Source organism: Balaenoptera acutorostrata, chromosome 4 (assembly GCF_949987535.1).
Source record: "Balaenoptera acutorostrata chromosome 4, mBalAcu1.1, whole genome shotgun sequence".
NCBI lineage: Eukaryota > Metazoa > Chordata > Mammalia > Artiodactyla > Balaenopteridae > Balaenoptera > Balaenoptera acutorostrata.
Window position 1 is genome coordinate 77710154 of NC_080067.1, and position 26408 is coordinate 77736561.

At 35.2% G+C, this 26408-nt stretch overlaps 1 protein-coding gene across 5 annotated transcripts in view; it reads right to left on the minus strand.

Moving 5' to 3' along the window:
- The window catches only part of ACAP2 (ArfGAP with coiled-coil, ankyrin repeat and PH domains 2), a 151901-nt gene that overhangs the window by 73938 nt on the left and 51555 nt on the right, over nt 1-26408 (minus strand). For 4 of the 5 annotated variants that reach the window (XR_009008126.1, XM_057545291.1, XM_057545289.1 and 1 more), the window contains exons 2-4: nt 24407-24464; nt 15410-15529; nt 14558-14611 (exon numbers count right to left, since the gene is read on the minus strand). Coding sequence is in view for 4 of the 5 variants with exons in the window: in XM_057545291.1 (XP_057401274.1) it covers nt 14558-14611; nt 15410-15529; nt 24407-24464 (232 nt within the window). In the remaining variant the exon portion in view is untranslated. The remainder of the gene's footprint in view (nt 1-14557; nt 14612-15409; nt 15530-24406; nt 24465-26408) is intronic. The other variant, XM_057545292.1, reaches the window with a different exon arrangement.

A 26408-nucleotide genomic window follows, 5' to 3' on the forward strand; every position in this document is an offset into this window, starting at 1 on the left:
CCATGTTGTCTCTGTCACAGCTACTCATCTCTGCCATCGTGCGAAAGTAACCACAGACAATACAGAAGCAAATGAGCATAGCTGTGTTCCAATAAAAATTTACATGAAAAAAAGGGGAGGGGGCGATGGGCTAGATTTGGCCTGTAAGCCATAGTTTGCCAACCCCTGCTCCAGAACAGTGGTTCACAAACTTTAGAATACAACAGAATCCCCTGCAAGGCTTGTTCAAACACATGTTGCTGGCTTCCAGCCTCAGAGTTTCTGATTTAGTAGATCTGGATGGGCTCTAAGAAGCTGCTACTCTAACACGTCCCTAGGTGATGCTGATGCTGCTGGTCCAGGGATCACAATTTGAGAACCACCGATCGAAAGTAATGGTCCTCAAATTTTACTGCATGTCAGAATCACCTGGGGAGATTTTAAAAATTCTAATGCCGCACTCCAGATGACATAAATCAAATCTCTGGGAATGGGAACCAATTTACTACTATAAAGGTTCTCAATGCTTGGGTCATGGCACACTAAAATAGTTCCATTTTAGGGGAAAAGTTACCTGGCATTACTATTTGAATCATCCAAAGCTATTTTAGTCACAATTTGTTTGTCATCACTTCTTTGTTTTGTACCCCTTGTCAAATATTGCACCTTTCTTTTGCTCATTTTTCACAATTCTTGCTCCTATTGTTATTTTTCACATTTTTCCTATTAACGAGGTATGTATGATTGTTTCCTTAGCATCATCATCATTAGTTATAAGGTATTCCTATTAGAATGCAATTGATTTTGTTATTTTTTGGCTCTTACTTCTTGGTATTTATTTATTATTGGCTTTTAATGTTAATTAGCCAAAGTCTGACTCTTAATGAAATTTAATTATGTTTTATTTTAAATTATTAAAAAACATTTATGTCTGAAGATGGAATTAAATGCACATAATTATATCATTTTAAATGGGATCGCAGACCTTTGCAGATTCAAAAACATTTTGAAAATTTGATTTTTTGATCGTAAATGAGCATAACATTTGTTGAATAAACTAAAATGAATTAATATTTCCTATCTTTACTAAATGCCTAATTTTATAATCTTGCAATATAATTTATTTTAAAACATTTTAAGAATGCAGAAAATTATACACATAATCAGCTTTTGAACCTTAAAACATATCTTATTTTATCTCATATTTAAATAGATCTGATTTTTACTGGTTGTTGTTTTCCACCATAATGGACAACTTTTTCATCAAACAGTGCTGGAAAGCCATTACATTCATAAGGCAAACACAACATTTCCAAAATTCTCTTCTTTAACCAAAATGTATTTTTACATGAAAGAGTTATTAAATAAAACAATTGCAGAAGCAAATCATACAGGACTTCAACACAAAATATCCATTTAATACAGAAAAAGATTTGTACTTTAAACTTCTGCAAACACAAAATAAGAAACAAAGTTCTTTTATCACATTAGTTATAACTATATCAGATTAAGAAGCTGCTTAAAAGGTTACTACTCAATTAACAGCTAGAGCCAGAATGCCTCATACAATTGCAAAATTGTATAATATACCAGCCTACAAGGAAAATTTCAGAACTTTGTAATTTCCAAAGAAGCAAAGGAAATAGAAAATGTGCCCCATTCAAATAACAGAATTAACAGATGCCTTTGATGGCATGCCAAATAAACACAGCAATAATTGCTAACCCAGAAGACAACTGTATCAAAAAGTTTTCATTGTTGCATGATGATTCTACATGTTAATAACTGTACTCAAATTAACAGCAATAGTTAAAATTTCTGAATAGAAGATTATCTTGGAAGAACATTGTTTTCCTAAGCACCAAAACAAATTCCTAGGGATGAAATACTCAAATGCCTAAAGAAAACTTTAAAACAAACAAAGAGGATAAATTTGGAAACATTGTAACTTTGCATACTGATAGAGCAGCCACAAAGACAGCAAGATGTAAATTTACGTTAAGAATTCATTTAGAAAGCTGTGAAGATCTAGTAGTACATTATTTCACAAAGGATCTCTTATATGTAAAAGGTTACATGTAGATATAAATTCCAAATTAAATTTTATGAAAATGATACATGAATCTAAACAAAATATTCAAAACATTTCTTTTTTTTCAGCTTTTTGTATAGAAATGAGACAAGTATATCACGCTCTGGGGACTTCCCTGGCTGTCCAGTGGTTAAGACTCCACGCTTCCAATGCAGGGGGCATGGGTTCTATCCCTGTTGAGGGAACTAAGATCCTGCAGGCTGTGCAGCACAGCCAAAAAAAATTTAAAAAAGGAATATCACTCTCTGCTGTTTCATACAACAGTGTACTAGCTGTCCAAAAGAAGAGTTTTGCCTAAGTTTATGATTTAAAAGTAGAATTCAAAAAGTTTAGGAGGAACAACTTTCAACTTGCAGATTTGTTTATTGCTAGTTATTGACTTTAAAAGGTGGCTTAGTTAACTGGTGTTCTAAATCTGATGATCTTATTTCAAACAATCCTTTATATTTTTGACAATTAACATGTACCAACAATCTTTATGGATTCAAAGTGTTGGAAACAAGAGGTTGAGAATGAGTCACTAGGGAGTCAGTGCTATAATCTGAATCCAAAAATAGAATTATTAAAAGTGGGTAAATGGGGTTTAGTAAGTAGAGCAACTTCTATGTATACCTACAGAAAAGCTTCATCATTTTATTCAAAATCCACTCAATTTATCCCAGAAAATTTAAGCATTACATGTGTCAATGAAAGAAAAGGAAGAGCAGCCCCACTTAATGAATGATTGCTCCTTTAAGGTATAATTTAAAGAGATGGAATTATTTAAATTCTAATTACAAGTGATAAAGGAGTTCCTGTCAATCAGGAGGAAAGGGCAATAAATGCTCATCTGCCTTTCACTAATATGTCTACGTATGCAGACAAAGTTCTCATCAATGACAATGGCCAAAAATTTGAAAAGATCATCAATTTTAAAATCTTGATCAGGAATTCCTTGAAACCATTTCATGCATAAGACCTTTTTTTTTTTTTTAAGTTATGTTCAGGGAAGCCAGCTCAAGTTTCTCATTAAAACATTTTTTAAATATATGGAAGTGTTATACACATTCAATATGTAATATCTTTCCTAATACTTTAAGTTTTATTTTAACATAATTCTATAAAAATAATTTATTAATTATTTAACATAATTTCATAAAAAAGAAATCTAAACATTTTTCACCAACACCCAGACAGGACATGACACCTTATGTCCCCCAGAAGTTTTCTCCAGTGTCTCATACAAATACAACCATCAGTTTCTACCTGCACCATGAGATGAGAACAGTTGGGAAGCACTGAACTACTATATTCTCACTACCTAAAACCATTTGTTGAGCGAATGAGTAGACAGCTGTAATATGGAAAACCAAACTCACAAAAAAACAAAACAAAAAGGGTCATACATTTTCATAGAATTTTATGCAGCAATTCAACTTCAAAACTTCATTCAGCAAATAATCAAAATAATATTCCAAGTTCCTTATACCAACAGCAAATTAGAATCCAAAAGAGTCATCAGCGACGTTACAGAAACAGAGCTCTAAGTTCCAGGAAAACAAAGTAGTCAAATCAACTCTAGTACATAGTAGAATGTAGCATATATGACCTGCTCTGGAAAAGTTATGAGTTGGCACCTTATAAAAAACATATGAGTTAAAGAGCAACCCTAGGACATTCTCATTCTATAAGGAATAAGGAACAGTACTATTCATTTTTACAGAGAAAATAAATCACAAAAGAATCCAAATAATTTATTTTTTAAATGACTGGATAATTTAAACCCAATCTATGTTTAATCTTACTTGGCTAAAAACCCAAATGGTTATATTATTTCAAACATTTATTTAAGCCCACAAAGTTATTCATAAATATCATCTCTGTAACATCTAGCCTTTTATCCTGATACAAAGTGATACACCAAGGCTTAAGTGTTATGAGCTTTGCTATAGAATATAAAGCAGATTCCAGTGTTTATTACCTTTTAGAAAGCAGTTTGTCTTATCCTATAAAGTCTCCTTTATCCTATAATGCTATGTAATTAAAATTTCACTGAACAGAATGCTACTAAAATAAAGCATTTTATACAACTAGGCTTTCCCACATTTTTAACAAATGACTCTGAGATATTTAAATCTTATAATAATTAATACTTTATAATTAAAAGTCATCTAGTAAAAGCTCCTTCATTTTACAGAGGTGGAATGCAAAGCTTAGAAAAATTAAATGACTTCCCCAAGATAAGAATTATGCAAGTACTAAGGATATAACAGCAAACAAGATATGTGTCATCCCTATCTTTAATCTAGTTGAAGTATACAGCGTTATGATGGGGGAAGAACCTTTGCCACAAATATAAAGATTCTGATTCAAGTACAAAGAGGTCACTCTTACTGAAAAAACTAAGGGAAAAGTATTTGTTAACAAGAAACAAAAAGGCAAGGTAAAACACAGAGCATAGCAACTATAAAAGGAAAGAAAATTAAAAGAAAGTAAACTAAGGTCTCACAATTTCATACCTATAGCTATTAGTAGAAAAATTTCTGAGATGCTGTAAAAAGGAATATGGGAATAAAACTAGAAAGGCACTAGACATCTTGGTGTAGTATCAGAGCTCTCCTATATACATATATATAAGTATATATGTAAACACACACAAGTTCACCAACCTATAGCATTTAGACCTCTAGGCAGACAGGCAGACAAATAGTGATCTCCTCTTAGTTTGCAAATTATCATTCTAAAGCATATTAAGCATTTCTAAAGAATATTAAATACTTTTAATTGTCTATTTGTTCACCGAATTTTCACTGATTTAACACATCTTTATTCATTTAATGACTAAAGAAACATTACAAGGGTTGTCATAATCTCAGTGTCCTCAACCCTGCCATGAGTAACTCCTTCCTACCAAGGACTCTTCTAGGTGGTAGTAGCAGAGATGAATACAACAAAGTGCCTACAGTCATAAAACTTAGAGAAGAACAGACAATAAAATAAGCACATATATTTAAGAATGAGACCACATACACATACATGGTATGTGTGTGTGCACGCAAAAGGCAGGGTAAATTGATAGACAGTAACCATATGGTGGTCAAGGAAGGCTTCTCATAGAGGCAGTGATCTATTAAAGTGAGGGAGACCTATAGAAAGAAAAGGAATATCGTAAGGAAACAGTCACACATAAACGTGGAGGAAGAACATGCCGCACCGAACAGACTGCAAGTACAAAGGCCCTAACATGAGAATTACTTTGGCATGTTCAAAGAACAACACAGAGCCCAAGAGGCTACAACCAGACAGAGAAGAGAGATGAGATCAGAAAGTTATCAGCTGGAGCGTCATCATATAGGACTTGGTTAGGATTTTATTCTGAGTGTAACAGGGAGCTAGAACAGGAGAGTACTGTGAATTAATTTATATTTTTAAAAGTTCATTCTGGCTGCTGTATACATAACTCAATGTATTTAGAAGGGCAAGTAGAGAAGCAGAGATACAAGTTATATAATCTTAAACAAAAGGTGGTAGTAGTTTAGACTTGGAGGTGACAGAGCAACTATTTATTGTAGGATCTGGGGTATATTTTCTTAATGCGTGGGACATGGAATATGGGGGGGAAAAAGAAAAGTCACAGAAAGAGGTTTCAAGGATGAAAATTGCTAAGACTGCATAATAATTTGCTTACTAAAACTGTTTTCAAAATTACAGCCTTTATGGTTGGTGTGTCAGTTGTTTACTGGCTTTCACCACTACATCACCCTTCCATAATCTCCTCCTCTATGCTGCCAGGAGCTAGAAATCTGCAAAGCATATTTCCCAAACCCCCTGCAAGCCAAGAGGTTAGGTTTTGCAAATAGGATCTGATGTTAGATTAAGAGGCAGGAGATAAGGAGAAGCCACTTTTTTTTTCTGCTTCTGTTCTGACACAGCCATTAGTGAGCAACTGAGCTACTCCAAATTTCGGCAGCGTCAGTGACCAATCTGAGGGTGTCAATGGGACTGCAGGCTCCGAGGCTCTTGCAGCCACAGCAAGCAGGCAAGCCCTGACTTCCTGGCTTGGCAACAATGGCAGTGTTCTCAAGAGTGCAGTACTTAGGGGCTCTAGCACCACCACTTCCACCCTTGCTCCTGTAGCCCCTAAGGACAGTAGCTCCTTCCTATGTTGACTAATCTCTAGGTGGCATCACTGTGGCTTTTTTCATTCCTCCAACCCTTCCAACACTTTGTAACCAATTCACTATATTAAAACCTTTCTATAAGAAATACTGTATGTGGTTTCTATTTTCCCAAACGGATACCAACCAATATAGTAAAGGAAGTAGTATCACTCCCCAGGATCTAGCTGCACATATTTTGTTCCTCATCACAACACCCTTACACGCTGGTATCGCAAATTCTACTATTCCCCTTTTATAGAACAGTAAACTGAAAAATGAAAGTGATTAAATAAACTGACCAAAATTATACAGCTAATAACAGTGAAGCCTAAACTCAAAGTTGTTTCTATCTAAGTTCTTTGTTCTTTTTACAATGTTAAAATCAAGAAATATTGATTGCTTTCAATTGAAAAGAAAAAAAAAAACACATTATTGGAATCAGTTCAGGAAACCAGTTGCACATTAATAGCACTAGCACTAAAAAGACCAATCTCTATCCTCTTGAAGGAAACTATACTTATATACCTTGCTTCAAACAAACCTCATTTTTAAAGACTCAATTTACTCTAAGAGAATGATTTATAAAATACTCTGAACTTAAGCTTTCTTGACTGGACAGATTTCAACATACATTTAAACTATTTATTTACCAAAAGATTATCTTACTCATAACTTTTCACATTTAAACTATAACAAAAAGCAAAATATTCTTATATAAAGCAATAATATAAGACTTACTGATTTAAAGAAAATATCAGAAACAGGACTACTACAAAGGATACTATATTACAAAAAAAATTTAACCTATTATGTTAATTTAAAATCAGTAACTTTAAAAAAAATTTAATTCTTATTATATTACACTTTTTAAGAAATTTGAATCCAAAAGGTCCCTTGATTTAAAAAGAAATCAAATATATTATACACTAGCAACCAAATTCAATAGAAGGCAAAAAGAAAATTAATAAGAGGTCATTAAAAACAAATTGATGCAAAATATTAGAGCTAAAATCATAAAAATATTAGAAGAAAACAAAGGGATTAATCTGCATGATCTGGGATTTAGCAATGGATTCTTGGATATGACCCCAAAAGCAGGAGGAACAGGAAAAAAAAAAAAAAAAAGATAAATTGGATTTCATCAAAATGAAAACTTTTATTTATTTATTTATTTATTTATTTATTTATATTTATTTATTTTTGGCTGTGTTGGGTCTTCGTTGCTACACGCAGGCTTTCTCTAGTTGCAGCGAGTGGTGGCTACTCTTCGTTGCGGTGCGCGGGCTCTAGGCACACAGGCTTCAGTAGTTGTGGCACACGGGCTCAGTAGTTGTGGTTTGCAGGCTCTAGAGCGCAGGCTCAGTAGTTGTGACGCATGGGCTTAGTTGCTCTGTGGCATGCGGGATCTTCCTGGACCAGGGATCAAACCTGCGTCCCCTGCACTGGCAGGCGGATTCTTAACCACTGTGCCACCAGGGAAGTTCCAAAATTAAAACTTTTAGAGAGTGGCCAAGATGCTAGAGTAGAAGAACCCTAAGATCACCTCCTCTCACGAACACACCAAAATCACAACAATCTGCAGAACAACCATCGTTGAAAAAGACTGAAAGCTACCAGAAAAGATTCTCTACAACTAAAGACATACAGACAGAACCACAAGACTGGTAGGAGGGGGGCACTTGTGATATAATCAAATCCCATACCCCCTGGGTAGGCGACCCACAAACTAGAGAATTAAATTACAGATGTTCTCGCACAAGAGTGAGAATGCTGAGCCCCACATCAGGCCCCCAGCCTAGAGGTCTGGCACCAGGAAGAAGAGCCCCCAGAGCATTTGGCCTTGAAGGTCAGTGGGGCTTGACTGCAGAAGCTCCACAGGACTGGGGAAAATAGAGACTTCACTCTTAAAGAGCACACACAAAATTTCAGGTACACCAGGCCAAGGGCAAAAGCAGTAATTTGACAGGAGCCTGGGACAGACCTAATGCTGGTCTTGGAGGGTCTCCTGGGGAGGTTCCTGGGTGACTGTGGCCCACCCTGGGGACACAAACACTGCTGGCAAATGTATCAGGGAATATTCATCTGCGTGAACTCTCCTGGAGGCTGACATTTTGGCACAAAGACCTGGCCCCACCTAAAAGCCTGTAGGCTCCAGTGTTGCGACACCTCTGGCCAAACAAAAAACTGAGCAAGGGCACAGCCCCATTCATCAGCAGACAGGCTATCTAAAGACTTCCTGAGCCCACAGCAGCCTCTAGACACACCCCTAGAATGGCCCTGCCCACCAGAAGATGAATACCCAGCCCCACCCACCAGGGGGCAGGTACCCGCCTCTCCTGTCAGGAAGCCTGCACAAGCCTCTAGACCAGTCTTACCCACCAGGGGGCAGACACCAGAAGCAAGAAAATTACAGTCCAGCAGCGTGTGGACCAAGTCCACAAACACAGGCCAGACACTACCCTGGGACCAGCTGGCTCCTAGCCATTGTGACAAGAGGGGAGTGCACTGCTGGGACACATAAGACGTCTCCTACAGAGGGCCACTTTTCCAAGGTCAAGAAACTTAACAAACCTACTACATACATAAAAATACAAATAGCAATTTAGACAAAATTAGGTGACAGAGGAATATGTTTCAGACAAAGGAACAAGATAAAACTCCAGAAGAACAAAGTGAAGTGAAGACAGGCAATCTAACCAAGAAAGATCTTGTTCAGAATAACAATGATAAAGATGATCAAAGAACTCAGGAGAAGGGACGCACAGAGTGAGAAATTAGAAGTTTTAAACAAAGAATTAGAATATATAAAGAACAGCCAAACAGAATAAAGAATACAATAACTGAAATAAAAAATACACTAGAAGGAATGAGTAGTAGACTAACTGAGGCAGAAGGATAGATCACTGAGCTGGAAGATAGAATAGTGGAAATCATTGTCCCTGAACAGAAAAAAGAAAGAAGAATGAAAAGAAATAAGGACAGTTTAGCAGACCTCTGGGACAACATCAAGCGTGCTAATATTCGCATGATAGGGGTCCCAAAAGGAGGAGAGAGGAAGGGCCTGAAAACATATTTGAAGAGACAATAGCTGAAAACTTCCCTAATCTGGGGAAGGAAATAGTCACCCAAGACCAGGAAGTGCAGAGAGTCCCATACAGGATTAACCCATAGAGGAATACACCACAACACACTGTAATCAAAATGACAAAAATTAAAGATAAGAGAGAATATTAAAAGCAACAAGGGAAAAGCAACAAATAACATACAAGGGAACTCCCATAAAGTTATCAGCTAATTTTTCAGCAAAAGCTCTACAGGCCAGAAGGGAGTGGCAAGATACACTTAAAGTGATGAAAGAGAAAAACCTACAACCAAGAATAATCTACCCAGCAAGGCTCTCGCTCAGATTTGATGGAGAGGTCAAAAGCTTTACAGACAAGCAAAAGCTAAAAGAATTCAGCACCACCAAACCAGCTTTACAACAAATGCTAAAGGAACTTCTCTAGGCAGAAAAGGCCACAACTAGAAACAAGAAAATCACAAAATGGAAAAGTTCATTGGTAAAGGCAAACATACAATAAAGGTACGAAATCATCCAAGAACAAAGCTAGTAGTAAGGTTAAAAGACAAAAGTAGTAAAATCATTTGTATACACAATAAGCAGTTAAGGGATACACAAAACAATTTGATGCAAAATATAATATCAAAAAGAGTGATCATGAGGGGAGGAGGGTACAAATGCAGGTTATTTAAAATGTGTTTGAAATTAAGAGATCAGCAACTTAAAACAAGCATGTATAAATATAGACTCCTATACAAAAACCTCATGGTAACTGCAAAACAAAAATCTATAGTAGATATACACACAAAGAAGAAAAAGGAATACAAACGTAACACTGAAGAGAGTCATCAAATCATAAGACAAAAGAAGAAAGGGGAAAAAAGACCTATAAAAACAAATCCAAAACAATTAAGAAAACGGCAATAGAAACAAACATATTGGTCATCATCACCTTAAATGTAAATGGACTAAATGCTCCTACCAAAAGACAGAGACTGGCTGAATGGATACAAAAATAAGACCCATGTATTTGCTGCCTACAAGAGACTCACTTCAGATCTGGAGACACATACAGACTGAAAGTAAGGGGACAGAAAAAGGTATTCCATGTAAATGGAAATCAAAAGAAAGCTGGAGTAGCAATACTTATATCAGACAAAATAGACTTTAAAATAAAGACTGTTACAAGAGACAGAGAAGGACACTACATAATGATCAAAGGATCAATCCAAGAAGAGGATATAATTGTAAATATACATGCACCCAACATAGGAGCACCTCAATATATAAGGCAAATGTTAACAGACACAAAAGGAGCAATTGACATTAACACAATAATAGTGGGGGACTTTAACACCCCACTTACATCAATGGAAAGATTATCTAGACCGAAAATCAATGAAGAAATACAGGACTTAAATGACATATAGACCAGACAGACTTAATTGATATTTATAGAGCATTCCATCCAAAAGCTGCAGAACACATTCTTTTCAAGTGCACATGGAACATTCTCCAAAACAGATCACATGCTGGGCCATGTAGCAAGCCTCAGTAAATTTAAGAAAATTGAAATCATATCAAATATCTTTTCTGACCACAAGGTTATGAGGGTAGAAATCACTACAAGAAGAAAAACTGCAAAAAAAACAAACACGTGGAGGCTAAACAATATGCTACTAAACAACCAATGGATCACTGAAGAAATCAAAGAGGAAATTTTAAAATGCCTGGAGACTAATGAAAACAAAAAAAAACGACTATCCAAAACCTATGGGATGCAGCAAAAGCAGTTCTAAGAGGGAAGTTTATAGCAATACAATCCTACCTCAGGAAACAAGAAAAATCTCAAACAAACAACCTAATCTTACATATAAAGCAACTAGAGAAAGAAGAACAAACAAAATTCAAACTTAGTAAAAGAAAAGAAATCACAAAGATCACAGCAGAAATAAATGAAATAGAGACTAAAAAAACAATAGAAAGATCAATGAAACTAAAAGCTGGTTCTTTGAAAAGATAAACAAAATTGATAAACTTTTAGCCAGACTCAACAAGAAAAAAAGGGAGAGGGCCCAAATCAATAAAATCAGAAATGAAAAAGGAGAAGTTACAACCAACGCCACAGAAATACAAAGGATCATAGGGAGAATACTACGAGCAATTATATGCCAATAAAATGGACAACCTAGAAGAAATGGACAAATTCTTAGAAAGGTACACTCTCCCAAGACTGAACCAGAAGGAAATGGAATATATGAACAGACCAACTACCAGTACTTAAATTGAATCAGTAATTTAAAAACTCCCAACAAGTAAAAGTCCAGAACAAAATGGTTTCACAGGTAAATTCTACCAAACATTTAAAGAAGAGTTAACACCTATCCTTCTGAAACTATTCCAAAATATTGCAGAGGAAGGAACACTCCCAAACTCATTCTATGAGGCCACCATCACCCTGATACCAAAACCAGACAAAGGTATCAAAAAAGAAAAGTATAGGTCAATATCACTGATGAACACAATGTAAAAATCCTCAACAAAATATCAGCAAACTGAATCCAACAATACATTAAAAGGATCATACACCATGATCAAGTGGGATTTATTCCAGGGATACAAGGACTTTTCAATATCTGCAAATCAATCAGTGTGATACACCACATTAACAAATTGAGGAATAAAAACCATATGATCATCTCAATAGATGCAGAAAAAGCTTTTGATAAAATTCAGCATCCATTTATGATAAAAAACTCTTCAGAAAGTAGGCACAGAGATAACCTACCTCAACATAATAAAGGTCATATATGACAAAACTACAGCTAACATCATACTTAATGATGAAAAGCTGAAAGCATTTCCTCTAAGATCACAAACAAGACAAGGATGCCCACTCTCGCCACTTTTATTCAACATAATTTTGGAAGTCCTAGCCACAGCAATTAGAGAAGAAAAAGAAATAAAAGGAATCTAAGTTGGAAAAGAAGAAATAAAACTGTCACTGTTTGCAGATGACATGATGCTCTATATAGAAAATCCTAAAGATGTTACCAGAAAAGTAATAGAGCTCATCAATGAATTCAGTAAAGTTGCAGGATACAAAATTAACATACAGAAATCTGTTGCATTTCTATACACTAACAACCAAATATCAGAAAGAGAAATTAAGAAAACAATCTCATTTACCATCACATCAAAAAAGAATAAAATACCTAGGAATAAACCTACCCAAGGAGGCAAAATGAAAAGACAACCTACTGAATGAGAGAAAATATTCGCAAATGTTGTGACTGACAAGGGATTAATTTCCAAAATATACAAGCAGCTCACACAGCTCAATATCAAAAAAACAAACAACCCAGTAAAAAAAAAATGGGCAGAAGACCTAAATAGACATTTCTCCAAAGAAGACATACAGATGGTCAAGAGGCACATGAAAAGATGCTCAACATTGCTAATTACTGTGAAATACAAATCAAAACTACAAATAAGGTATCACCTCACTGTGGTCAGAATGGGCATCATCAAAAAGTCTACAAATAGTAAATGCTGGAGAGGGTGTGGAGAAAAGAAACCCTCCTACACTGTTGGTGGGAATGTAAATTGGTGCAGTCATTATCGAGAACAGTATGGAGTTTCCTTAAAAAACTAAAAATAGAGTTGCCATATGATCCAGCAATCCCCCTTCTGGGCACATTTCTGGAGAAAACTCTGATTTGAAAAGATACATGCACCCCAATGTTCATAGCAGTGCTATTTACAATAGCCAAGACATGGAAGCAACCTAAATATCCATTAACAGAGAAATGAATAAAGAAGATGTGCGGGGGGCCAGGGTGTGTGTGTGTGTGTGTGTGTATACACACACACACACACACACACACACACACAAAACAGAATACTACTCAGCCACTAAAAAGAATGAAATAATGCCATTTGCAGCAACATGGATGGACCTAGAGATTATCAAGTGAAGTAAAACAGAGGAAGACAAATATCATAGGATATCACTTCTATGTAGAATCTAAAAAAATGATACAAATGAACTTACTAACAAAACAGAAATAGACTCACAGACACAGAAAACAAACTTCTGGTTACCAAAGGGGATAGTGGGGGCGGGGGGGGGAGGATAGCAGTTTGGGATTAACATAATACACTCCACTATATATAAAATAGGTAAACAATAAGGACCTACTGTATAGTGCAGAAAACTATACTCAGTATCTTGTAATAACCTATAATGGAAAGGAATCTGAAAAAGAATATATATATGTATAACTGAATCACTTTGCTGTACACTTGAAACACAACATTGTAAATTAACTATACTTCAATAAAAAAAATTAAAACTTTTATGCATCAAATGACATTATCAAGAAAGTAAAAAGACTACTTACAGAATGGGAAAAATTATTTATATATCATATATCTGACAAGGGTGTAATATCCAGAATATATAAAGAATTCAATTTAGAAAAATTTTAAATGGGCAAAGGACTTAAGTGGACAACAGTGGTAACAATGGCAGAAGAAAATACACAAATGGCCAATAAGCAGATGAAAATATGCTCAACCAGATTGGTCATTAGGGAAATGCAAATCAAAACCACAATGAGGGACTTCCCTGGTGGTCCAGTGGCTAAGACTCCACACTCCCAGTGCAGGGGGCCTGGGTTCAATCCCTGGTCAGGGAACTAGATCCCACATGCCGCAACTAAAGATTCCACACGCCGCAACTAAAAGATCTCACATATTTTCAGTAAACTTTTACAAAACTTATAACGGAATTTCACGGCATTCCAAAAGTAATATATATCCCTCATTCTTGAAGATCTGTCCTCAAATCTTAAACACAAACATAAATAGCTCAAAAAATACAAGTCTTTAATATTAGCAATTGATTACACAAAGGGGATATATTTGTATCTTAAAAGAAATAGCTAATTTTAGAATGATGACTTGTATGTCTTTCTTCTTGAAATTGCTTAAAAACTTACAAAGGCACAACTTAAAGGAAAAAAATTAACTCTTATGGGTGTGTACTTCATTGAAATTAAAGTTCACTATTATAGAATGGGAAATAATACACATCTATACTTTCTCCCTCTCTGTCTCTCTCTCTCACACACACACACATTTTAGATCCACCCAACTAAAAAGTTGTTGACAAATCAAAGTCATTCATTTTCCAACTTAAGTAATTTTATAAAATACTGCCACCAAAGAAAAGTACTAAAACATGAACATGGTCATAATAACACCTATTTATTAAACACTTACTGTGTGAAAATTTATCATTTCTTGAAGACTGTCAGAAAATTTGGTCAAACTTGTCTATGAGAAAGAAATCAAAAGAAAACCAAGTCATTTAAGAGCTACTAATATAGGCCACAAAAATGTTACTTCAGCATTTCTGACAGAAAGATCAAGTTACACTGTAAACAGTAACATTTATTTCTCACTAGGACAATCTCACTACCTCTCAGGCATGCTCCGCAGAGAGGTCAAGTCTACATGTAGTAACATAAAACCCTAGAACAGTCAAAGAATTAACCTGCCCTACCAATATTATTATACTAGCAAATCAAAATGGCCCATGTAAACCTAAGGTAAAATTGAGTATATCAAGACTGTGTCCATTTAGGCATCTATGGATCACATAATCATCAAATTACAACCATTTCTGCACCAGTTATTATTCTTCATAAAAGAAATGTCATAATACCACATAGTATAGCAAGGGGTCTAAGCTAACACAGCATAGCTAGCTACCAGAACTTTCCTATGCAGCCCCCAAAATGTATAGTTAGATACTAGTCTTGAGTTAATGCTCTCTGCTTGCCCCGATAAACAGCTACTAATAAGCATGATCCTACTCTCACTGCTCAGGTCCCCTTGTAGATGCTTCAGTTCACCTAGCAGCAAGTATAGTAAACTTATATCCACAATGCAAATCAACCATCACCTTCTAACTGTCCTAGAAAACAGGATTATATCAGATAGCACCAACAGGTGATAGCTTTTCCACTTCTAATTTTAAGGACCACTACTACTATTAATAAGGTAAATGGATGCATAATTCTCTAACATCTTGTTTCATTTACCATTTTAACTAAATTTAATAATACTAACCTCAACTACAGCATCATTGCTAGAATACTGTGCCAGGTCTCGAATCCCATTCATGAACTGTTTATTTGCAACACAAAAGGCTTTTCCAGTATCAATCATTGCAATACATAGCTTCACAAGCTGAAAAAGAAAAACATCATATCATTGAAAATAATTTTACAAATTACTTAATCAAACAAGTGTTAGCATTAACCACATGAGTTAGCCTAGTTAAGACAAACTATAGTTCATCAATAAACCCAAAATAGACTAAATGAAAATTGTTCTTTTTTTCCTTTGGCTTAAAAAGTAAATTCATAAGAGAACTGTACCAAAAAAAGTTGACCGTTCAAACAACAACAACCATTTTATCAAGTTAAATTCAATCCCATAAATTAACTCCATAAAAATGTATTAAGCACCCCTTGGAAGGAAGAAAAGGAAACTTTAGGCAGAGCAAGCAGTATGACAGAAGATTTTAAAAACACAACTATGGTATGGTGGAGGAAAGGGAAGTAAACTGGTATGGTGGGTTAGTCATGCTGGTCATTTTAATATCAGACCCTCAAAGCAGAATTGCTTAATCAACCATATTTCTCTAATGCCTCCCATCTAGGCATTGTGCTAAATCTTAGAACAGAGCTTCTCCCTCTCTTCTCCTGTCCCCTCCTTTCTTCTTTCTTTTTTTCATCTTTCTCTTTTTCCCTTTCATTCCTTTACTCTCTTTTTTTTTCCATCCCTTCCTTGTTTCTTTCTTTAGTTCACTCAGATACAGAACATTTTCTTTAAGCAAACAAAATCTTGGGTGAAAATCAAATATAAAAAAAGATAAAAGTGGAGCCGCTCTAGATGAAGGAAGGGTAATGAGAGGGTGGGAAGAGGGGCCACCAAGAAGAGGATAGAGCTCAGGAAAACTTTAGAAGACAGCTCAAGGATCTCAGGAGTGTAATTTAAAACTGTTACCCTGGGACCGGGAGGAACAGAAGTGAAAAACATAATCTCTGTTCTAATTCTAACCATTCAAAAAGCAGATAAATTCTATTTAGCACAAGTACAACTGCTATGCTCATCAAAACCATGCAAGAGGGAACAAAGGAGGAATGTGTAATGAGGGCTATGGGGATCAAGGAAGGGTTCCGGGAAAAGGTAATACTTGAGAAAAGCCCTGAACACCAACAGGAATTTGCCAATCAGATAAGGGTAATAAGAAGACACTTCTCTAGGAAAAGCATGTTCTAAGGCCCTGAAGCTTAGATGGCAGTGCAAACCAGGGGCACTAAGTAGCTTAGCACAGTGTGAAAATGTATACAAGGGCCAGATCAGGAAAAGCCTTGTGTGCAAAGTTAAGGTGTTCACATTTTATATGAAAGGAAATGGAAAACAATAAAGATAGCGAACGGGTGAGTTAACCAGAGTTCCATTTTAGAATGATGAGCTAAAAGAAGAAAAAGTAAGATAAGGAAGTAGAAAGAATAAAGATAAGGAGACTAGACCAAAAACTACGAGAGCCTGAATTAAGGCAGTAAGCAGGGAGAGAAGAGAGGAGACAAATTTAGAAATTAGTTGAGCACCTAAGTACAATTATGCAGATGGTGTCCTACCAAAGGGAAAAATAGGGGATGAAATCCAGCCTGAGCTCTGCTTGCTGAGGGCTATATCTGCTACAAGATGCTAATTTGCACAAAGACACTATACTGTCCAGCAAAGACTTGTCTTAACAGTGTTGGGCCCGTGAGGTAGGCCTGAGCTAGATGGGTCTGTGAAATAAGCCAAGTGGAAAGTCTATCAAACCCAAGTGAAAATAGATATTTAAAGCTCAAAAAAGAGAAGTGTACTATAGATACACACACAGGAGTCAGTAGCAAATAAAGTATCAGTGCTACAACGCTACAGCCTAGAAAAAAAGCAGGGGTCACAGTGTGTACAGTGAGGACCCCACAAAGGAGACTAAAAGAGGAAAAGGGAAAGGTAGGAGGAAAAGCAACAGATTAATTTCATCAAAGTCAAGAAAGAAAAAAGTATCAAAAGATGGATGATGAATAGGTTGAAAATCCATAAAGGTCAAGTTTTAAAAACACTTTAAAAAAGTTTGTTGAGTTTGGTGACAGTCACCAGCATCCCTAGCAAGAATTGTTTTAAGAGAAACTGGGGGGCTGTAGCCAGATTACAGTGAGTTATGAACTGTAGATGAAGAAGACACAATGAGAGGTCAATTCTTCGCCAATATATATTCTATAGAATATCCCAGGGGAACATTCTATACCAAAATAAGGATTCTGTGATCAAATAAGTCTGGGAAACTCATTTTGTCAAGTTAAACAGATTTCTTTATTACTAAATTTGTAAGAGCTTTTGATATATTAATGTGTATTATGAGTCCTAGAGAGGAAGTATATAATAGGTAGCATTTCTCAAAATTATCTGACATTGAATTCTCTTTAGAGGAAGCATCCTCATAGGACCAATGTTCCACAAAACCCACTATGAGAAATGCTGGCAGACACTAGTCCTTCAAATAGTTTGCTATTTCAAAAAAAAAAAAAAAAAAAGATATCTTAACAACCAAAAAAACTAATTCTAAAATTCATATGGAGTAACCAACATGCAAGAAGAGCATCAAAAAAATTGAAAAAGAGAAATGAGGTGGGGACATTAGCCCCATATTAAAATATACAGGTGGGGCTTCCCTGGTGGCGCAGTGGTTGAGAATCTGCCTGCCAATGCAGGGGACACGAGTTCGAGCCCTGGTCTGGGAGGATCCCACATGCCACGGAGCTACTAGGCCCGTGAGCCACAATTACTGAGCCTGCGCGTCTGGAGAGGCCACGATAATGAGAGGCCCTGCGCACCGCGATGAAGAGTGGCCCCCACTTGCCACAACTAGAGAAAGCCCTCGCACAGAAACGAAGACCCAACACAGCCATAAATAAATAAAATAGTGTTTAAATAAATAAAAATAAAAATAAAATATACAGGTGCAGTAATTAAAAGTCTGGAAATAGATGTGAATAGACAAATTGGTTAATGGAAGAGAATACAGAGTGAAGAAGCAGATACAAAATGCAGTACTTGATTAAGTAACACTCCAGCCAGGGGGGTAAAAAATTATCCAATAAATGACACAAGGATACTGGATAGCCATCTAAAGCCATCTAAAAAAAGAAAGAAACTAAGTTGTATTCCAAACCCCCAAATTAATTTCAGATGGAATAAATATTTAAACATAAAACATTAAATCAGAAAACCAAGAGAAAACAGGAGGTGGTATTTTTTATAATCTCAAAGTAGGAAAAGTCTTTCTGAGAAGGATGCAAAACTCAAAAGCCATAGAAGAAACTAATCAATTCAAATACATAACAATAAAACATTTAGATAAGGAAAAAAAAAAAAACTTAGTCAAAAGACAAATGACAATATTGGAAAATATTAGCAACAAATCACAAGGGACTAATTTCCCTACTACAAGAAAGGGTATACAACTCATTTTTGAAAATCCAACCAGCCACTAGAAAAAAAAATGGCAGACAGACATGTACAGGTAATTCCCAGAAAAGAAAATTCAAATATACGTAGGTCCATGAAAAGAAATTCAACCTCACTCATAATAAAAGAAAGGTAAATTTCTATTTTTTATAGAAGAACAAAGGTCAAAAAATGTGATAACATGCTGTTTTAGAGAAGGTAGGTATGGGGAAATACGCACTCTCGCACACTGTTGGTGGGAATATAAACTGGTACAATTTCTATGAAAGGCAACTTAGCAACAACTATAAAAATTTTAAACATACATGCCCTCTAATGTAGTAATTTCACTTTTATAAATGTATCATACAGATATATTTGCACATAAGGCACATGACACACATGTAAAGTCATTCATTGCAGCCGCAGTAAAACACTGGTAGCAATCTAAGTATCCATCCGTAGGCAACTGGATATATAAATTATGATATATCCATAAAATGAGATACAATCAGCCATTAAAAAGAATGAGGCAGCTCTATAATTAATAATAAGGAATAAAATCTAAATTATATATTTTAAGAAAGCAAAATGTAGAACAATGCTAATATCTTTGTTGGAGTGGGGAGAGAAGAGTACAAATACATATAATCTTTCACATGCTTAAGAGATTTCTGGAAGACCACACAAGAAACTAGTTCAGTATACTCCTCTGGGATACAGATTAGATGATGACTAATTTTTCACTGGGTACACTTTTGTACCTTTGAATTTTGTACCACATGTGTGATATTGCTTATTCAACAAATTAAATAATTCAAAAATAATTAAATTGAAAGTTTCCATAAAAACAGAAACAGACAGGTTGGTAGTAGAACATTATGGTTAAAAACAGGTTTATAGGCTCAGTTGGCTTAGGTTCAAATTCTGCTGCCAAACTTAATGCTCTAAGTGATTCGGAGAGACCTCAACCTCAAGAAGCTTCAGGTTCTTCTGTATGACACAATGACAATGGTATCAAACCATAGAGGGTTACTATAAGAGTTGAGATAATGCACTTAAAGATCTTAGCACAAACTGTTACTGGCACATGGTAATTACTTGATAAAGATTTGCAATTCCTTGTCAGAGGTGAGATTTTTCTCTTGTTTTGTTTTGTTTTGATTCAAGAGAAACAAACATTTTTGTTTACTTAAAATAATGCGGTGGTAGACAAGGAAAAGGAGAGAGATGGCTAAAGCAAAGTCCTGAGAAGTTAAAGTTTGGAATTACATAGGAAAAGGGATATTTTTATCACTCAAATGGGAAAAAAAAATGGAATAAGGACAGATTCTGTTAAGTTTCTAGATTAAAAGCAAGAAATAAAGGTGTTCCCACCAAAAGGAAGTAAGAGACAAGTTCCTCTACTAAGAATGAAGAGCAAGGTGGTAAATCTTGAGAAAACAGTGAAATATAAGAGATGCTAAAGATAGTAAGATAACCTGACTGAGTCTCGGAAAAATTGCTTTGCATCATGAATCCCAGGTATGTGTAGCTCCACCAATTAGTTTCACCAAACAATTGTGTAACTTCTCCTGTAGGGCTTTATAGCCCAGATATGGGACAGAGGATAGAGATGGTTAGACAAGTATAGTCAGTATTCTGCAGAGTAGGTGTTATGGAAAGGAAATGCAGGTCTCCAGAAGAGAAATAATGATGTGATAAGTTAAGAGTAGACTGGAAGGGTTCACAGCAGTATTATACATAATAGCCAAAAAGTGGAAACAACCCAAATGTCCATCAATTGATGAATGGATAAACAACATATGGTATATCCATACAACAGCACATTATTCAGCCATAAAAAAGGAAATACTGGCGATGTTACAACATAGACGGATGAACTTTAAAAACATTATGCTAAGTGAAAGAAGCCTGTCACAAAAGGTCAAATACTGTATGATTCCATTTATATGAAATGTCCAGAACAGGCAAATCCACCGAGACAGAAAGTAAATTAGTGGTTGACAGAGGATGTAGGGAGAGGGAAATTGGAAGTGACTGCTAACAGGCACAGAGTTTCTTATCAGGGTAATGGAATTAAGTAGTATATTCACATTGTGAATATGCTAAAAACCACTGAGTTGCACACTTTAAAATGGTGGTTTTTTATGTTAGGTGTATTTTATCTCAATAAAAAAAATTATTTTAAAAAATATATAGTGAATAAAAAAGGGATCTGAAATATGAAGCAGATAGACTGAAAGACTAGAGATTTAGATAAGCTTGAAAAACAGAAGCAGGAGGAGTCCAAGATGAGAACTGGAAAGACTGGAAACTCACATCAGAAAGTAAGGTATCAATGAGCATTCCACAGTTTCAGAGATTACGACTCTGAGCAACAAGGCACAGCATATGGCCAGGAAAACAGGTATCAGAATTAGAATAAAGGTCACTATCACAGGCGTTGGAGGGAAAATGAAATTGTCATATAGCTGAAGCACATATACACTGCAGCTATTCAGGGGGAAGGACTGACTGGGTGATAGACAGATACTCTGCCAGCTGTCAAAGTCCTTATTAGATGACAGTGATGACAGCTATACTAAATAACATAAGCCTACAGAGAGGGAAGATTTTTACGTAAGAGTAAAATGAGGGCTTTTTCCCTGTTAAAGACAATCTGTCTTCAAGGAGCTCTAATAGTTTGTTGAAAAGACACCACCATCATTAACATTTATTTAGAACTTATCATGTGTCAAAGCACTTAACATGTATTAGCACATCTTATTCACATAATAACCCTATAATAGATACTCTTATTTTTTCCCATTTTGGAGATGAAGAAACTGAGACATAGGAAGGTTTAGGAACTTGCCCAAGGCCATACAGTAAGTGGTAAAGCCTTGCTCCAGGCTTTGTGCTCTTAATTACTAGACTATGTTACAAACCAAAAATTATAATAATATTATAATAATTTAAATGGAAGTACAATTTTAAAATGTAAGAAATGTAAAGATGCAAGAAATAATGCAATACCTGAAAAAGAACCTAAGTTTGGTAGTACCTGAGCTGTGATTTAAAGGGTATCTGCTTAACAAACAAGGAACAAGCACTCCAGTGAGAAGATGCAACAGATAGGGAAATTATATCTAGATGGCCACTATGATGCTCTGTGATATTGCCAATGCCAGAATACCTGGCAGAATGGATAAATAATTGGACCTAGTCGAATAATGCCATCCATTCATGGAGCATTACTCACCAGAAAGAGTCTAACTACTGGTGGCATACATTATAAGCAAAATAAATATAAGCTAGGTCATCAAGCTAGTTAAACCTGTTGCTGCCGTGATTTGCAATATTACAGGTACAACTGGCCCTGCACAAAGTTATGAAATCAGTAAACTAGTTTTAGGCAACCCCTCCCCTCCACAAGTCCTTCAATGCCACCTCCTTCAATAACAACCATTTCTTGCTCCTCACAGGCTCTCTTCTCTAATTGTAACTCCTCATAATTCTAAAGTAAAAATGATCAATAATAGCTTAAGAATTTGGGAAAGGGACATTGTATAAGGGATCAAGATCTTAAACTAGAGAAATATAAAAGTAACTATGGAAATTCTATTTGGGTGGAAGATGATATTTTAAAAGATGCCAAAGCTTCCATGATGCCCTGAGTAGCCCTTCGGGTAATAGGGACTCTAGAAAGGATTTAGAGTTCTTAGTACTGAATGCCAATGCTGTGACAACTTGGTTTAGATTTGAATCTTTTGGTTTTAAGATTCTACCAGTCTCTCAACTGCAACCAAATGATATAAAGGGGGGGGAAAAAAAAGATAGCTGCTCATAAAAGCAAATCATTAACAAAAATACTGTAAGAGGATTCTGTTTAGGTACTTTAAATTTTGAGGTCCCCCCGACACAAAGTGTTTTGTTTGATTTAGATGCAGTTCTGCCCAAAGAGAATAGATATCCTTATTGTACTACTCTGTGATTCTTTAAAAAGCCTTCTCCTTCTATATACTCTCATAAACCTACCAGAAAATCAAAACTACATCTTCTGCTGCCTACCTTAAGGGTTTAAAACCTTTGTTTCACAGAGTCCTTAAAAATAAATGTAATACCTCAGGGGAAAATAATAATAATAACAACAACAATGATCCCATATATATATAATTTTAAATAGAAAATAAAGTTCTTGAAAATAATATCCTTACAAAAAATTCTAACATTAGTTTTTAAAAACACTTGCCTGGAAGCTTGCTAGTGTTCCTCAGAAAATTTCCAAGTGGCATGTGCTCCCTCAACATGGATCCAGGAGTACAGTGGTGCACAAGAAGAGCACTGAACTAAGAATAAAACAGATGGATTCTAACCCTGGTTCTGCCTTTTCTAACTCTGTGATTTGAAGCAAGTCCTCTTCACTTTCTGGGCTGTGGGACCCTCATCTATAAAATGGAAATAATCCACTTGTCCTACCCACCTCACAGGATTATTGTAAAAATCCAAAAACATACTGTATATCAAAGTGCTTTGAAAACTACAGAGTACTGCACAAAAATAACTTATTACTAAACATTTTCTAAAATTATTTTGTTTTACATATATAACTAATAACTACTGCTTTATATAGTTTCTATACTATTTACATTATATACATAAATTTCATGATTTCAAAACATTTGAAAACCATCAGTCTAGTTAATATATCTTATATCCTTGTTATTCAAAATGCAGTCCATGGAACAACAGCATTGGTATCACCTAAAATCTGGTTAGAAACACAGACTCTCAGATACCAAGACTTACTGAATCTAGATCTGTATTTGCACCAGAACCCCACATATTCCTATGCACATTAAGGTTTGAGAAGCACTGCTTTACATAACAATTCCATTTATAATAATAATTACATAAATAGGAAATTATTTTCAGAAAAGGTATTCAAATATACACATTTATCTCCAAAAATTTTAACAATGAACAATGGTTACTTAAGATCAGAAGCCATGTCTTACTCATTCTCATATTTCACTCTGTTATACAGCAGATAACATTTCTTGGGTAGACGCCAAAAAAAAAAAGAAGATTATCAATAATTAATACAGAAGATAGGAATCAATGTACATTTACCCTTGCATAGAATATGACCATTTAATATCAATTATTAAATACATATTCAGCATTTCTGGCATTAGCTTTAAAAAATGGAAGGAGTATTTAAAATTTTATATTTGAACATGGCCACACCCAAATGTATAAACAAGAGTGGTTAGGTTACATATGATATCCATTAAGCATCAAAAAAGATTGCAATCTTTTTGATAGGGAAGGAAACAACCGTCCAACAATATAAAAGATGTCTAGTCAGACATGGTTCAAATTCTTGCTCTGGCACTTAGATTAAATTTTCAACAAACTACTTAATGTCTCTAGCCTCAACTTCTTCATAATATTGGGATAATATTAGCATTTACCCTCACGGAGATAAAAGAAGTCACTTGAACCATCTAGTGTTACAGGCACAAATCATTATGCAAAACAAGAATTAACGTTTTAAAAAGTTAAATTTACCTTATCAAGTTTCAGTTCCAATTCTGCCACATCTCCTTCTACTTCTTCCAAAGCAGCCCTAGAAAAATTAAACATAAAGTAAGTTACTTTGTGTTTAAACATATACTTTACTCTTGAAAAATAACTCCAAGTAAAAAAATAGATATGAATGCTAAAAAATTACACTTCACATAAAGTAATAACTCCCTTAGAACAACGTATGAATACTTCATAACCATGTATTACAACACATAATACAATTACTGTTTAAGGTAATGAGAGAACACATTAGGCTAATTTACTCAACGCATTCATGTTATTCAAATTAATAACACTAATTAGAACTATTAAGCATATGTTTTTAAAAACAAGTAAGAAATTTTGAAAGTTGAGCCTTACAAAGACTCATATTTCTATTCAACAAAGCACATGTAACCAAACAGCAAAGCATCCTTGGCAACCAAAAATAAAGGCTTTTACTTTTAGAAATAGTTCAGAAAGATGTTATTACCCTTGTTTAAGACAGTGTTTTGTTTCCAATGTATTTTTAAAGAAATCAGCAGATTCTCTTCCTTGTCAGAGGAATGATAAAATTCTAACACTAAGTAGTACTTGATATGCCCTATAGGGCAACATCCCAAAATTGGAAATTTGGAACAAAACAGCAGCAACTAAAACTTTTTAAGGATAACAAGATTTTATACTTAAGAGTAAAAAATGTTATTCATCTACTTTAAGCCATCTATCTATCCATTTTAAGAGAACTACTTGATAAACCAGCAACTTTGCAATACCTGTTTTTTGAATCAACCGAAATTTGTTTCAATTGGATAACAGTGGGGGACTAGCCACCCAAAAAGCTATTTTGAACTCTGGGTAAGAATTCTCAATTAGACACTGTTAAGAAGAGAAAAATAGCTAAGATATAAGCTCTATTCCCAAAACTACCCACATAACCTCTGTGCGACCTCTTGAATGCCATTTTTATCAGCTTGTGGTTCTACTTCTCTACCTGGTAACATTTACTGAAAAAAAATTTTAATATCCAAAATAAGAAAATTATGTAACCATAAATTATTCAGTAAAGAAATGCCAATTCCATAAAATGAGATACTCTAACACAGAGTTAAGAAAACAAGAGGCGCTATACTTCCACAGCATAGAAAGAGAAATGCTTGTCCCCTAACTAAAAGTTTGTCATTTTCTTCAGCAGTGTTTTCAAAGTACACATTGTTCCCTTAGCCTAGAAAACATTTCCCCTTCACATTAATCCTCATTCTCTTCACCTGCCTCTGTTACTCATCGTTTAAAACTTAATTCACAAAAGAAAACAAATATATTAGTACAAGGATATCTATTTTTTGTAAATAGATTTAAAACCTACATGTCCAGCAATGAGAAATAATGTAAATAAATGATGGTACTCCATCCTATTATGTGAGGCAGCAGGTTTTTAAATGAGATTAATCTGTCTCTACTGAGATGGAAACGTATACATTACAGACCATCACAAGGGAGGAAAAGCAAGTTACAAAATTACATATAGTGTGAGCCCAGTTTTTTGGGGGGGGTGGGGTGGGGAGCCTATTCGTTTATGCATAAGAAAAAATCTGGAAGCATATTTACCAATCTGCTAACTATAACTTTGAAGAATGGGGATCAGAGGGCAGAAAGTGAAAATAAGGATTTACACTTCTTACGATTTATACTTCTAGATTGTTTTAATACTTTCAATGACTATGTGTTTTTAAATAATTTTCAAAGCTAATAAAGGGGGAAAAGAAATAAGTTCAGACATCACCTTCCTAGGAAGTGGGTCCTCTTAGAAGCTCTATCCCTGTCCACTTCTCTCACTAGTCCGAGCTCCTGGTAGCAGTATAGAGACTCAAAATGTTTGCCGAAGTCAAGAAAGAAATCCACAATTTCAGAAACTTTCTTCATTTATACTTTTTTTGTTGTTGGCCGCGCCGCACGTCTTGCGGGATCTTAGTTCCCCGACCAGGGATCAAACCCAGGCCCCCAG